The sequence below is a fragment of the Polypterus senegalus genome, chromosome 13 (genome assembly GCF_016835505.1).
Source record: "Polypterus senegalus isolate Bchr_013 chromosome 13, ASM1683550v1, whole genome shotgun sequence".
NCBI lineage: Eukaryota > Metazoa > Chordata > Cladistia > Polypteriformes > Polypteridae > Polypterus > Polypterus senegalus.
The window spans coordinates 88,819,097-88,831,603 of record NC_053166.1 but is presented as its reverse complement, the minus strand read 5'-3'; the positions used below and the strand labels follow the sequence as shown (position 1 = coordinate 88,831,603).

General features: G+C 38.4%; 1 protein-coding gene across 2 annotated transcripts in view; it reads right to left on the bottom strand.

Moving 5' to 3' along the window:
- Positions 1-4,337: 4,337 nt before the first annotated feature.
- Positions 4,338-12,507, bottom strand: part of LOC120542530 (receptor-type tyrosine-protein phosphatase H-like) — a 123,031-nt gene continuing 114,861 nt past the window's right edge. Inside the window, exons 18-19 of one of the 2 annotated variants that reach the window (XM_039775056.1) lie at positions 10,440-10,575; positions 4,338-5,426 (exon numbers count right to left, since the gene is read on the bottom strand). In XM_039775056.1, coding sequence (XP_039630990.1) covers positions 5,277-5,426; positions 10,440-10,575 — 286 coding nt within the window. In that variant the 3' untranslated portion in view covers positions 4,338-5,276. The remainder of the gene's footprint in view (positions 5,427-10,439; positions 10,576-12,507) is intronic. The other variant, XM_039775054.1, reaches the window with a different exon arrangement.

Sequence of the window (12,507 nt, the reverse complement as noted above, 5' to 3'; positions counted from 1 at the left end):
TTTCCTTGCAGCTTTTTTGGACAGTCTTTCTTTTTTCAGCTACTATGCTGGTGGTTTCCATATGCAAATAGCATTATTTATAAAGTCAGACAAATAAGTGTGCACTTTTACAACTTATTTTAAAGGGAATTGTTCCAAAACCCCAATCTCCCTTACCTGAAAACATGTTATTTGTTTGCTGAATTAAAATAATGTTCCCATGATTGTAGGACTTTCATTACCATTGAGTGAAGTTCTAATAAATTATAATAGCAGACCCAAACCTTTAGTAAAGGCCTGTCATTTTGTCTAAGATGCTCTCTGAATGTCCATAATACAGTAAATGTGTTGTATTCCAACAAGGGGTATAGTGTCTAATGCAGCTCTCATCGCAAAGCTGGCAACAGTAAGTATAATATGATGGGTGAAGAAGATGTCAATTCTGCTGAGTTCACAGACTCCAACATTATAGAAGGGGAGCAGCGAGTCAGCTGTTGGTGTCTTATGGCTGCTGTAGCACAGGTAGCATTTCTAATGATTCCCCAAGAAGATACTGTCATTTGCTTATAAAACCAAGAGTAACAAAGAGGTAATAAAAATCTCTTGGACTTCCTATATCACATTTAATGACACAGTACACAAGATGTCTTATAAGATGTCATTAGCACTTATGTTTTTGATATGATGACATGGGGCCACATTAAAGATGCAAGATAGTTTCTCGCAAACCTTGTTGTTTTTGTCATTAAAGAACAAAATCATACTCAAGCAGCTGAGTTTACTGCTGTGTCTCATTCCCTGATTGGTCTGACGTTTTGGAAGAAAAACATATTCCAACATTGTGGACAGAGAATCATTTCTGTCCATGGAGCTGGTTGTGTTGTCTATCTGTGTGTATGTTTTCTGCAATTTTTAGAAATCGTGGTCAAATGACCACTAACACTGCACGATAGTCACTCATTGTATATGTGCTCAAACTGGATGCACGCATTCAGTCCAGCTGACGTGCCACGAGTCGGGAGCACAGATGATAACATGTACAGGGTATGATGCACACTCACTGCACAATGTACTTTGGGAAATTTCATGACAATATCAAAAAATCAGGTTGTGAGACGTCTCACACTACAAAAGAACAGCCCACTGAAATTTCTGACATAACAGAAATTCTTCTGATTTTGCAAGAGTCCAATTGTGGGAGGATATCAGGCATTACAGCTCACGCATATACTGCATGTGAAATGAAAAAGCTGAAATTCGGACCAACTGAGAAAATCAGTCAACATGTGCAAATTTGGCTTGAAATAGTGCCAAATTCGAACAGTGTATGGCAGGTTTAAGATGTCTATGCTGCGAACATTGCCAGTGTAGGCGGACAATTTTTATGAGTTTTCAGCTGTTTCAGTATAGATGAAAATACTTTTGAAAATGATGTGAAGATGCTAGTGTGGACAGAGATTATATTCTTTTAAAAAATTGCATTCTTAAATGAAAACATTGTAGTGTGTATGTAGCCTAAGAGCTGATATTGGTAACCCAGATTCACAGGACCACATTAAACATAATATCATTTAACAAAACTAAGTCATAGCAAGAAAGCTGAAGGAAATAATTTTGCTCAAGCATTATATTTTGTGCAATGTCTTTCTTTTATCTTCAACGAGCTTGAACATCCTTGAGGCCAAAAAAGTAATCTAATATAACATGACTGCCATGAGTGGCATGCAAAGTAATGCTAGTACTATATGCTCAGAAGCACACATTGCCATAGTCAGCAAGACATCTCAAACTTTTACCTCTCTTTAAAAACAAATTAACAAAATGGTGACATCATAAATGTAAAAAATATAAATATAGGTTAACAAAACAAACAAGACATTGCTTGCTTAATTCTAAGTCATACAAGCCAACACGATCACAAAAGTTTTTGCAAGAATCAAAATTAGAGAATCTCTCATACCCCCTGTCAGGGATGCCAGGGGCAATGACCCGGCCGGGACGCTGTGAGGGACCGGAAGAGGGTCAGAGCCCACCCTGGATCACGTGGGGGCCGTCTTCCTGGTTGCTCTGGGGGCCACGGGTACAGGGTATGGAAGCTCCACCCTGTAGGGGCCCGTGGTCACCGCCAGGAGGCGCCCCAATGCCTTGGGGACCTGTTACCCCAGCACTTCCGCCACACCAGGAAGTGCTGGGGGGAAGATTTAGGACGGCACCCGGAGAGTTTCCAGGAGGACAGCGGTACTTCCGCCACGCTGGGGCGTGGCCAGAGGAGGAATGCCGGGAACACCTGGGGCTCATCCGGGGACTGTTTAAAAGGGGCCGTCTCCATTCATTCAGCGCTAGAGTCGGGTGGAAGGAGGACAAGGCAGAAGAGAGTGGAGGCGGCCCGAAGAAAGGCATTTGAGTGGCCAGGACTGTGTTGGGGTTTGTGCACTACTTTGGACTGGGTCTGAGTGACCATTTAGTTGTATATATTTGTGTAAATAGACGTGTGGTGGTTTGATGAACAACATGTCCGCCTGTCTGTGTCCGGGCCGCGTCCACACCACCTTGACTTCAAATTCTTAGGACGCAAAGTTGGAAATTCTACATTAATTTTTTTTGCAAGTAGTTTCCACCCCATACATCATACGCCAGACTACGAGCTACTATTGGAGTCAGTGAGTGACACAGCTGAAGAAGGCTGCACAGTCAATATGCTGCATGTCTAACCTTCTTCTCTAACTTTATTTTCTTTTGTTCGTGTTGGAATAACCTTTACTTTTTTATCTTAATGAAGTTTTAAAGGAATAAAAAAAGAAAAATCTCACTGATACAATTTAATTATCTGATATACAAACAAAGATAAGAAAACCATCTGTTAAGATGTGTTAATGTTTAGAAAACCTATTGATCTCTTGCTGTGTTATAAATAATCTGTTTTTGAAAAGAGATTTTGAGTTTGGCTGAATAGTGCAACAAGAGAGTGTGCTGTAAAACAGCCAGAGCATTCTGTTAAATTAAATATTGGTGCAAGGGTGTGTTCTTAATCTATTCTTTTTAAAGAATGTGAATAATCCTTAATTTATAGGTTTTCTGTACCACATAAGATGCTAATATCTAGTGCTGTTTTTTTATGGCAGCAAAAATCACCTTTTATATATGAGATTTTTGAGACCCTGGCACTCCTCCATTGGGCGCTTGACAACACCCCAACTTTGCTGTGTACTGAAACAGACAGGAAATGGTTGTCTGCTGCCGGTTCAATTGTGAGTTCACAGGCTAACAGCATAATGTGTCTGTTGACGTGAGGAACACTTAAAATTGGCCGCTGACCTGGCCGTGTAGTTAATTTCTGCTGTCTGTCCTCCAGAATGAACCTACTTGATGAAGAAGGTTATCTGTTCCTTTAATCTGATGAAGGAAGCAAATGCAGGACAACTGGCAATATCACAGCTTGCTTGCTGTGTTTGTTTGTGCTGATGTGACAGCTCCCTTTTGAATAAAATGCTTGTGACTGTTCCTGTCTTGACAACAAAAAAGCTGAGTTGAATGGAAACCTGGACTTATCTCCTTCTCTCTTGTGCAAGTCTGTGACCCACACATCACTACTGAGTCCCAAACACCAGGCACATCTACACTAAGACAGTCCAAGTGCTTCTCCACAGATCGCATTTCCCAATCACAGCACAACTTCATATAATCCTTTTCTTTCCTTTCTCTTACTTTTCATTCCATCACTTCACTAGGCAAGCACAGTCCTCCACCTCCTGACTCCACAAGCTAATGGAAGAAACCCCTTTTATGCCTGACCCAGGACTACTTCCGATGTAAGTGAATATACAAGGAGGAAGAGCTCCCAGGTTGGACGTGAGCTTCGTGAAGTAGGGACAGCCCTCTCTTGTAGCTCCTCCAGGTGTCAACCATGGAATGCAGCAGGGTTTCCCCATGGGACTGCAATTCCCAGACATGCGTCATTGGTGCATGAATGGACATACTGGCCCAGCGTGTCTGGGGAGAATGCACTCTTAAGAGGATGACTCCCTTTGTCCATTTCATAATCCTGCCCTGTCCCCACCATCCATCACAATATATAAATATTAAGTATGCTTAATACATTTAAACACAACATTCATCTCTCTTCTAGATTCTTTTCGAATATAGGGTCAAGAGGGGCAGAGCCTATTCGGACAGCACTGGGAATAACAGCAGAGCAAACTCAACACAGACATACTCAAACAAATCAACTGAGAGATGCAAATAAAATCAGACTCTACTATGTACTAACTTGGATGTTTAAAACACAAAATGCTGTTACTTTATTATATTTTATTTAGCATTTACATAACATGCAAACATTAATAATTTTAATAATTTATCATAAAGATACAGAGAATTGTTATTCATAATCATTCTTAATTTTTATAGTGTACACTTCTGCTGTAAAAGATCAACACAAAAATAAACATTTCTTCACTTCAAAACTCAATGAATGTTTAATTTAAAATGCATGGACAAATCATCTTCTTGTTGACAACTTCCCAGTCATTCACTTTATAAGGAAGATGTAAACTCTTTGAAGTCTTCATCAGTCTGCAATACAGAGGCATTATAAAGTGCAGCCCAGCGGACAAAGGGTTAATATAAAAAGTGCCTCCCAATGTGGCTCTCCCTGATTGGTGGATATATGTAAGTGCAGGTCTGAGTGGGTCCCACTGCAAGTCAGTCACCTGAAGCCCTCAAGCAGGTAAGCATTTCACTACTACTACTACTACTACTACCATGCCTGTGGCAGATTTCAAAACAATGTAAGGTCTGCTGGGCTAAAAAGGCATTGCCATAGTCAACAAGTATTTCCTCTTTAGAAAAGAGTGGTGAGGCCACTGCATTCCTCAATATAATAGGAATATTTGGTTTACTAAATGCCGTTAAAGCCACAGTGCTTTTTTCTTGGCCAGTATAATATTGAGAACTCATCAGCTTAGTTTTATTTAACCAAAGCCAAACTGTTATAAATAGCTGAGTAGCTTTTTTCAAGTTACCATCATGCCATGTAACAATTCCTACCTTCAGTATAGACACACAGCGAGGTACTGGTTTAAGTGTCAGGAAAAAACAAGAAAATGCCATGTGACATAATTTTGATGACACGAGACTAGTTGCAATTAAAATTAGACTAAAACAGGCAGTTTCTTTGGAAGTCTGCTTGATTTCGGTGTTTGGCTAGTAGCTTTGCAAAGTTTCCTTCAAGGTTGATCTGGAGTGATTGACTAAAGGCAATTCAGTGCAGAGAAAAAAAGGGGCTTACAATGGATCTTTTATGAGGGGAAGCTGTTAAAGTTGTTCACTTCTTTTAATGCCAGCTCATTGGCATAGATACAATCTGAATTCTCATAGATAAGCTCTGAGTTGGCTTCACGGGCATTAATGGTTTCCAGCAGGCACTGGTGCAGGAAGATGTACTGCGACTGGAAGCAAAAGGAATAAATAGAAATTAAAACAAAATGGGAAAGCTAAATAAGACTTCATGTTTTGACAATTAGATTTTTTCATTTACTACTGATTTTATACAAAAACTTTCTGACAAAAATACTATATTAGTTTAGCATACTTGTAATTTTTTAAAGTTTTAATGTTTGCAAAATAAATGTTAATAAAAAAAATGCACAGTAGCAATTTACTTTTGCCTGCTGTGCTGGCCTGGAGCTTTCCTTTCCTCCTTTGCTTTCTGTATTACTGCATTTTCTACATTTTGGTGATTTACTAACTGTTTGTGAAGCTCAGTGAGTCTACCTGATGTGATTAAAAACTGACTAAAAACATGAAGCCTTTCTCTATTTTCTTGAGAGTAAACTTTTCTAATTTTATAATGAACGTTTTTGTTGCAAACAATATTGCAGGCTGCACTCCAATACAAGCAGAAATAAGTAATCCAAGGCTGAATCCTACCACTAAATCATAATGGAACTATGAACATCACTTATACCATCTCTATAACACAGGTTGAACATCCATAATCCATAAAAGTCTGGTACCAGAAGAATTCCAGATTTCCAATATTTTCAGATTTTGGAATATTTACATATCTGTCTATCATATAAAAAAAAAAATCTTTTTTTCAGAGAGACAAGACAAGACATTTTCAGAGAGATAATTTCAACTCCTGCGAGACAAGAGATGAACTGAAAAACTAACAGGTCCAAGCGGGGGTGGAAATAAAAGACAAACAGTAGAAAAAGAAAAGACAAAGAGTAGAAGACAAAGAGGTTCAAAAATGTTGCAGAGCAGGTTAGAGATTATGAAAGTGCTAAAATTCAAAAGTCTCAGAAAATTGACAGTAAAGATTGCGTTAGCACTAACAAACGGAAATTATTACTCAATGAAATAACGGAACAACAAAAAGACATAAAATATATGGACATAGCTGATATGACAGAAGTATGTAGATATTGTTTAGCTTTAAAGTTTAAGTCGGAGACTTGTAGATCGTCTAATTCATGTTCTCATTAGGGAAAAGTAGTGTTTCTCCCCAATGAAGAGGCGTATTCGCGAGAAATAAAAGTTTTGTTATTAGGTGAAAGTGAAATCCACAAACACTACAGGCAAAATATCCAAATCTACAATAATCTGTTCGCTTTTGCATCGTTTAATGCTCAAAATGTAGAATTACACGATTCAGGACCATACGCTGTGAGAATCTGTGATCCTGCAACAATTAAAGCTACTACAAGTTTAATTTCAAAGAAACTACAATTCGGTCAGGTTTATATTTTTGATCATGGAGAAGTGATGTAACATAGGATCGAAAGATTTAAACAATCGGCAACTAATAATGGATACAAATCCATATGTCCAAAAGTATTGCAGTTTACTATTTCTATATGAATCCGAAAGATCACGCTTGCATATATAATAAGCCAACATTTGACGAATTATCATTGACAACAGTTTCGAAAGACGCAGATATCAAAGATAGAATTGATATTCGTGTTTATCCAAAAGCGCAGCACGATTCTTCCGGGAAATGACTAGCGTGTAGGTCCTGCAAAGGGGTTGGCGAGTGAAGTGAAGCCCCCTAGTTTTTCATATTTGTATCTTTCAAAAATACCCACCCTCAATTCCTGCAGTCCTTGTGCTTTATACCACTCCTGGGGTAAAATGCTAAAACAGCTCTTATCCATTCAGGATCTCAGTAGCACAAAATAACTTAAACTTAACAAAGAACTTATACTTTACATTGTAATGAGTGCAGCAACAGAAAAGACAGACAGATACACACATGTAGGCCACTGTAGCTACTGGGCACCACATATTTGAAAAGTACCTCTGTCTGCTACAAAATCTTACTGTCATTTTGACTTTTGCATCACTATATAACACTACAACAACAAACAGAGTTTAGATTAGCATTGTGGTCTATGTATACTGTATACTGAGTGTTAAAATGCTGTGACTATATTTTGGCAAGACATGTTTGCATTTCCAATTAGACAGCAATGGTAACTTACTTTAGTTATTCGTTTAGACGTGTAGTCAGAAAGTTGATACTGTGACTCTACTGGTGTCGTTAGGCAGATTTACTTATTCGGCTGTTTCACATACTGAAATCTGCAACAGCACCTGTGGTCCTTCTTTATCTGCTCTCTTAATGGCAGTCCTTTTGATGGGGTGTGACATATTCCTTACTTCAAAATGCATATTTTACAATACATATTTTCAGGAATATACAGTAGCTACCAGTTCTTTCAGCCTTAAATTGACTCAGACACTATCATCATAACTAAACAACAGAGAGCACACACAGGATCTGCGACAATATAATGTATCATCCACTTCTACCACTAGTCCAGTGACGTCTTCAAACTCCAACATATAATCTGATGTTGCACAAAAGCCTTTTTCACTTGCACCAGGTTATGTTTATAGTGGTAGCGCTGCTGCCTTGCAGTTAGGGGACCTGGGTTCGCTTCCCAGGTCCTCCCTGCGTGGAGTTTGCATGTTCTCCCCGTGTCTGCATGGGTTTCCTCCCAAAGACATGCAGGTTAGGTGGATTGGTGATTCTAAATTGACCCTAGTGTTTGTGTGTGTGTCCTGCGGTGGGTTGGCACCCTGCCCAGGATTTGTTCCTGCCTTGTGCCCTGGGATTGTCTCCAGCAGACCCCCGTGACCCTGTGTTTGGATTCAGCGGGTTGGAAAATGGATGGATGGATGGCAATGTGTTCTTCTCACATGTGACACACATTTACGGTATGTGTCATATGTCTGGCTCAGACAGACAAGGTCAGGTGTGGAATTTTCCACTTGTACCATCATTTTGGATTATGGAGTTTCAGATTAGCTGTATAAAGCAATTTCTGTATGTCCAGCAGTTACACTGTTATGTGTATTCTGTTCGTAATGCACTATCTACTGGAATGTATTTTGTAATGCATGTAGTAATAGAATGTGGTGCAATTTTCATTCCAATAGATGAAAACATAAGCAGTGCTGTTAGGAATCCCGTACATAATTGTGTAATTGTGGCAACAGACCTGAAAAAAAAAAAAAAATCAGAGTACTAATGTCATTTGAGTCAATTAAATCTTTCCTCATTAAGGTAGAAAAATGAGAACAGTAATAAATTGATAAAATAACAAATCCCATTAACAGCTATAAAGATGGTACACTGACCTCCAAGGACCTGAGTTTGAGAACCCCGTGGTCACCCCATCAGCTACTAACTCTAACTCTTCTATATCTTCCTAACATTCAATATGCTCAAAGGGATTAGTATTACCCCAAACAGGTCTTTTTTATTTTCTATAAGTTTTTTTATATTTAAATTATGCTTTATTAGATTATAGTGTTGGTTGTACATGCCATCTTTTATAATGAAAAATGCAATGCATTTTATTAGTACGTGTTGCCAAAACCTTGAAACAAGCGTGTGGGGAATGAAGACCTTGAATTACGTCATAATGATTGTGGACTGCAGATCCATTCTGTTGAATTCATGTCAACTACAGAACATCTTTGTAGTTGTGTTTAACTGCTAGACCAATCGGCCTATGACACGGGTTCTCAGACTTGGTCCTGAGGACCCACTGTGGCTGCAGGTTTTTTTCCAACCAGCTTCTGTTGTTGATTGGACTTCCGGGATAATTAAGCGAACTGTTATTTCCCTGATTCTGCTTTTTGGGAATAATATAGAAATTAGAAAACTAAGTTATTAATTAGTAATTAAAATTATTAATACATACTAAGCTGTTATATTGAAGTAATGTGTCTTTTTCTTTTTAACAATATTTTCATCTTGATTTTCATTCTACTTTTCCAGGTGTTCTAATTGTTTAATTAATCCATTATTTACTAATTAGTTGGTCTGACGCTAAAGTAGTTGCAGTCTTTAATTACTCACTGCTGTTTGCCAGCGTGTCTGCTCTGCTTGTTTTTAATTGTCATTGTTGGGATACAATGAAGGGAGCAAACTGCACAGAGAAAGGGCAAAGTATAATGAAATCAACAAAAGAGAGTTAAGCATTTAAATCTATAGAAAAAGCAGAAATATTTCAAAATGTCTTATAAATGTAAAAATCATACTGTTGTGCATTTCTGTATGTAGCATAAGAGAAGAGACAAAAACAGCTAATTAAATGCATCAGTGTTCTCAGTTGTTGTCACTGATTATGATTCTGGTTGAAGCAAAAACCTGAAGCCACAGTGGACCTCCAGGACCGAGTTTGAGAATCCTTGGTTTATGATTTATGGTGGACTGGGCCAGAGCCGTTCTTCATAGCAATGCCATAGGAGAACCATTCTTGGTTCCCAAATGACCTATCCACATGAAGATTCCAGAAATAATCTTTATTTATTTAGATCTGTAACAGGCTCTATACACTGAATAATCTTGAGTAGATTGTGACAGATTTGTTAAATGCCAACCTCATGTGCAAAGAACCCTTCTCAGAATGAAATGCTGCTTTGTCAGGAAATGGTTCTATGAGGAACCACACAACCCAATAAAGAACAATATAGTTCCATTAAAGAACTGTTATTTTTAAGAGTACTCTATATTGGCCATTGAAATATGCCATAAATATAGAAACCAGTTGATCTGATGTCCAGCACAAGCTTACAGTTTCATTCTTCTGCATTAACGCAATTGTGGAATGCTGAGTCAGTCATTTCCTCTCTTAGCTCTAACTACAAAGAATGGGTTCAATTGTTTTATACCATCAAAGCTCTTTGGAGTAATGTTCAATGAAAGAACTCCAAGTATTTTTTTTGTTTTCTATTAGGATCAAATTCTGTGTGTGAAAGTGTTTAGATATAAGCTATACATTTAACATGGCTAAATGTCCTTAGCACGTATAATGCATGAAGAAGGAATTTACTGAGGTGGGTACTCAATAATAACTAATGCATCAAAATTGGAAAAATTTAAAAAAAGTAAGTCAAACAGCTAAATTGTAGATGTTAAATACAAACAAAAAAAATCTCACCTCAGTTTGGACCATAAGTGGTCTGTTCTTCCTCATTCTTTGCACACAGGAATACACACTGACAGCCATTTCATTGCTCAGTTGAAGCAGGAGGTAGTCCAGGGCAATGAAGGTACCCGTGCGTCCAACTCCAGCACTAGACAAAGGAATTGCAATATAAAAATACACCATCAATGGAGTCAATCTGATGATAAAACATTTCAAACACAATGTGAAGACACATTAGAGAAGGCACTGATGCTGGGAAAACTAGAAGGTAAAAGATGAGGAGGCAGACAGGAAACAAGCTGGATGGATGTCATCATTTAAGATGCTTAATGCAACTTCAGGACCTGACAAAAAAGCCTACTAAGCTATTATCCATGTGGTTAGTCAAAATCAGAAGAAATACAATAATACAACAACTTTTAATTGACATAAAGATGCCACACTGAATGAAAAAGGGTTTAGAAGGAATCCATTCAAATACTGGATCTGCTGCAGCTCTTCTTGGCAGGCCTCCTGGGGGTGTGGGATTCATGTTACCGTTTATGCTTTATGTTGTTCTCTCCTTTGTATCCCCCCATTATGTGCATTGCTTGCTTCACACTATTTTCTGTGCTTCAGATATACAGGATAGTTTACTTGAAAGTGACATGGATGCTGCTTTTGAATCTATGACATGCTTCACAACATTTTTAACACAGACAACTGCAACTCAAACTGAGAGTCTCTCTACTGATGCGGTGTGGGTGAGTTTTAAAATATTTTATGTCTGTCTGTGTTTTAAAGCTGGCGCCCCATCCAAGGTTATTCCTGCCTTGCACTCAAAGGTGTCTCAGAATCCCGCAACTCTATAAGGAGAAGTGAACTAGGGCATTCATTTGATGGATTTCCTTAAACCTTTTATGAAAAAATCAGGCATTTTTCAATAAAGAGTCTGAGGCATGGATCACAAAGAATATTTTGCTCCTTTTCAGGAGAGAACTTTAACAGTGATAAGTGCTGAAACATACTGTATAGTTTACAGATTTCTCACCTACAGTGACTCATTTTGTTCTGTGAGTTTTGACTTCCCTTTAGTGAATTTCCTCTTTTTCATCTATATTTAAGTATTGAAATACAGCTATTGAGTATTGTTTCTCCTTTCAATCATCAAAATATGTACTGTAAAATACTGGTTGGGATATTGATCCTTTACAAGCAGAAAACTGGTTGCATTGCCCTATGGCTGGTATTAGGCAGGTCACAAGCAGTATCTGGTCATCACCTGGGGCCTCATGTATAAACGGTGTGTACGCACAGAAATGTTGCGTAAGAACTTTTCCACGTTCAAATCGCGATGTATAAAACCTACACTTGGCGTAAAGCCACGCACTTTTCCACGGTACCTCATGCCTTGTCGTACGCAAGTTCTCCGCTCGGTTTTGCAGACTGGCGGCACCCAGCGTCAAAGCAATGGTACTGTTCCTGTGTGGTTACACCTTATTTTCCTGACGCGGCTTTATAAATACACCGAAACTAACCGCATATTGTTTATTAGTGTAATGCATCTGATTGTAATTAACTTGTAACAATACAATGGTCCAGGGAACAGCCATAGTATTCCAAATACCATAACTGCTTTAGCGTTGTTACTCTCTTCTTCTTCTTCTTCTTCTTCTTTCAGCTCCTCCCGTTAGGAGTTGCCACAGCGGATCATCTTTTTCCATATTGCTCTCACTGCACGACTCGGAGTATTTATATCATTGTATCTGAGTGTGAATCACAACAGCAGCTGATCGGGAAAGGGAATTATCGGTATACAGCTTTAAGGACACGCTGTCTCAGCCACGGCAAAATGTTTTAAAGCCTTTCCTGTACGGACCTCGCGGTTCAGAAACAGTTTAATCCCAAGAACTGTAAATGCATTCAATCAATTGCACCTTGTAGAACGGTTTGTACTTATAAGTACAATCACCCCACTGTAAACTTGCACTACAGTTATAATATCTCACAACCTGGGCCACTTTATAAAGCACGTATTTACATATGATGACGATATCATTTTTAAGGTGAAATGCAGCAAAATATGTTTATTAAATTATAC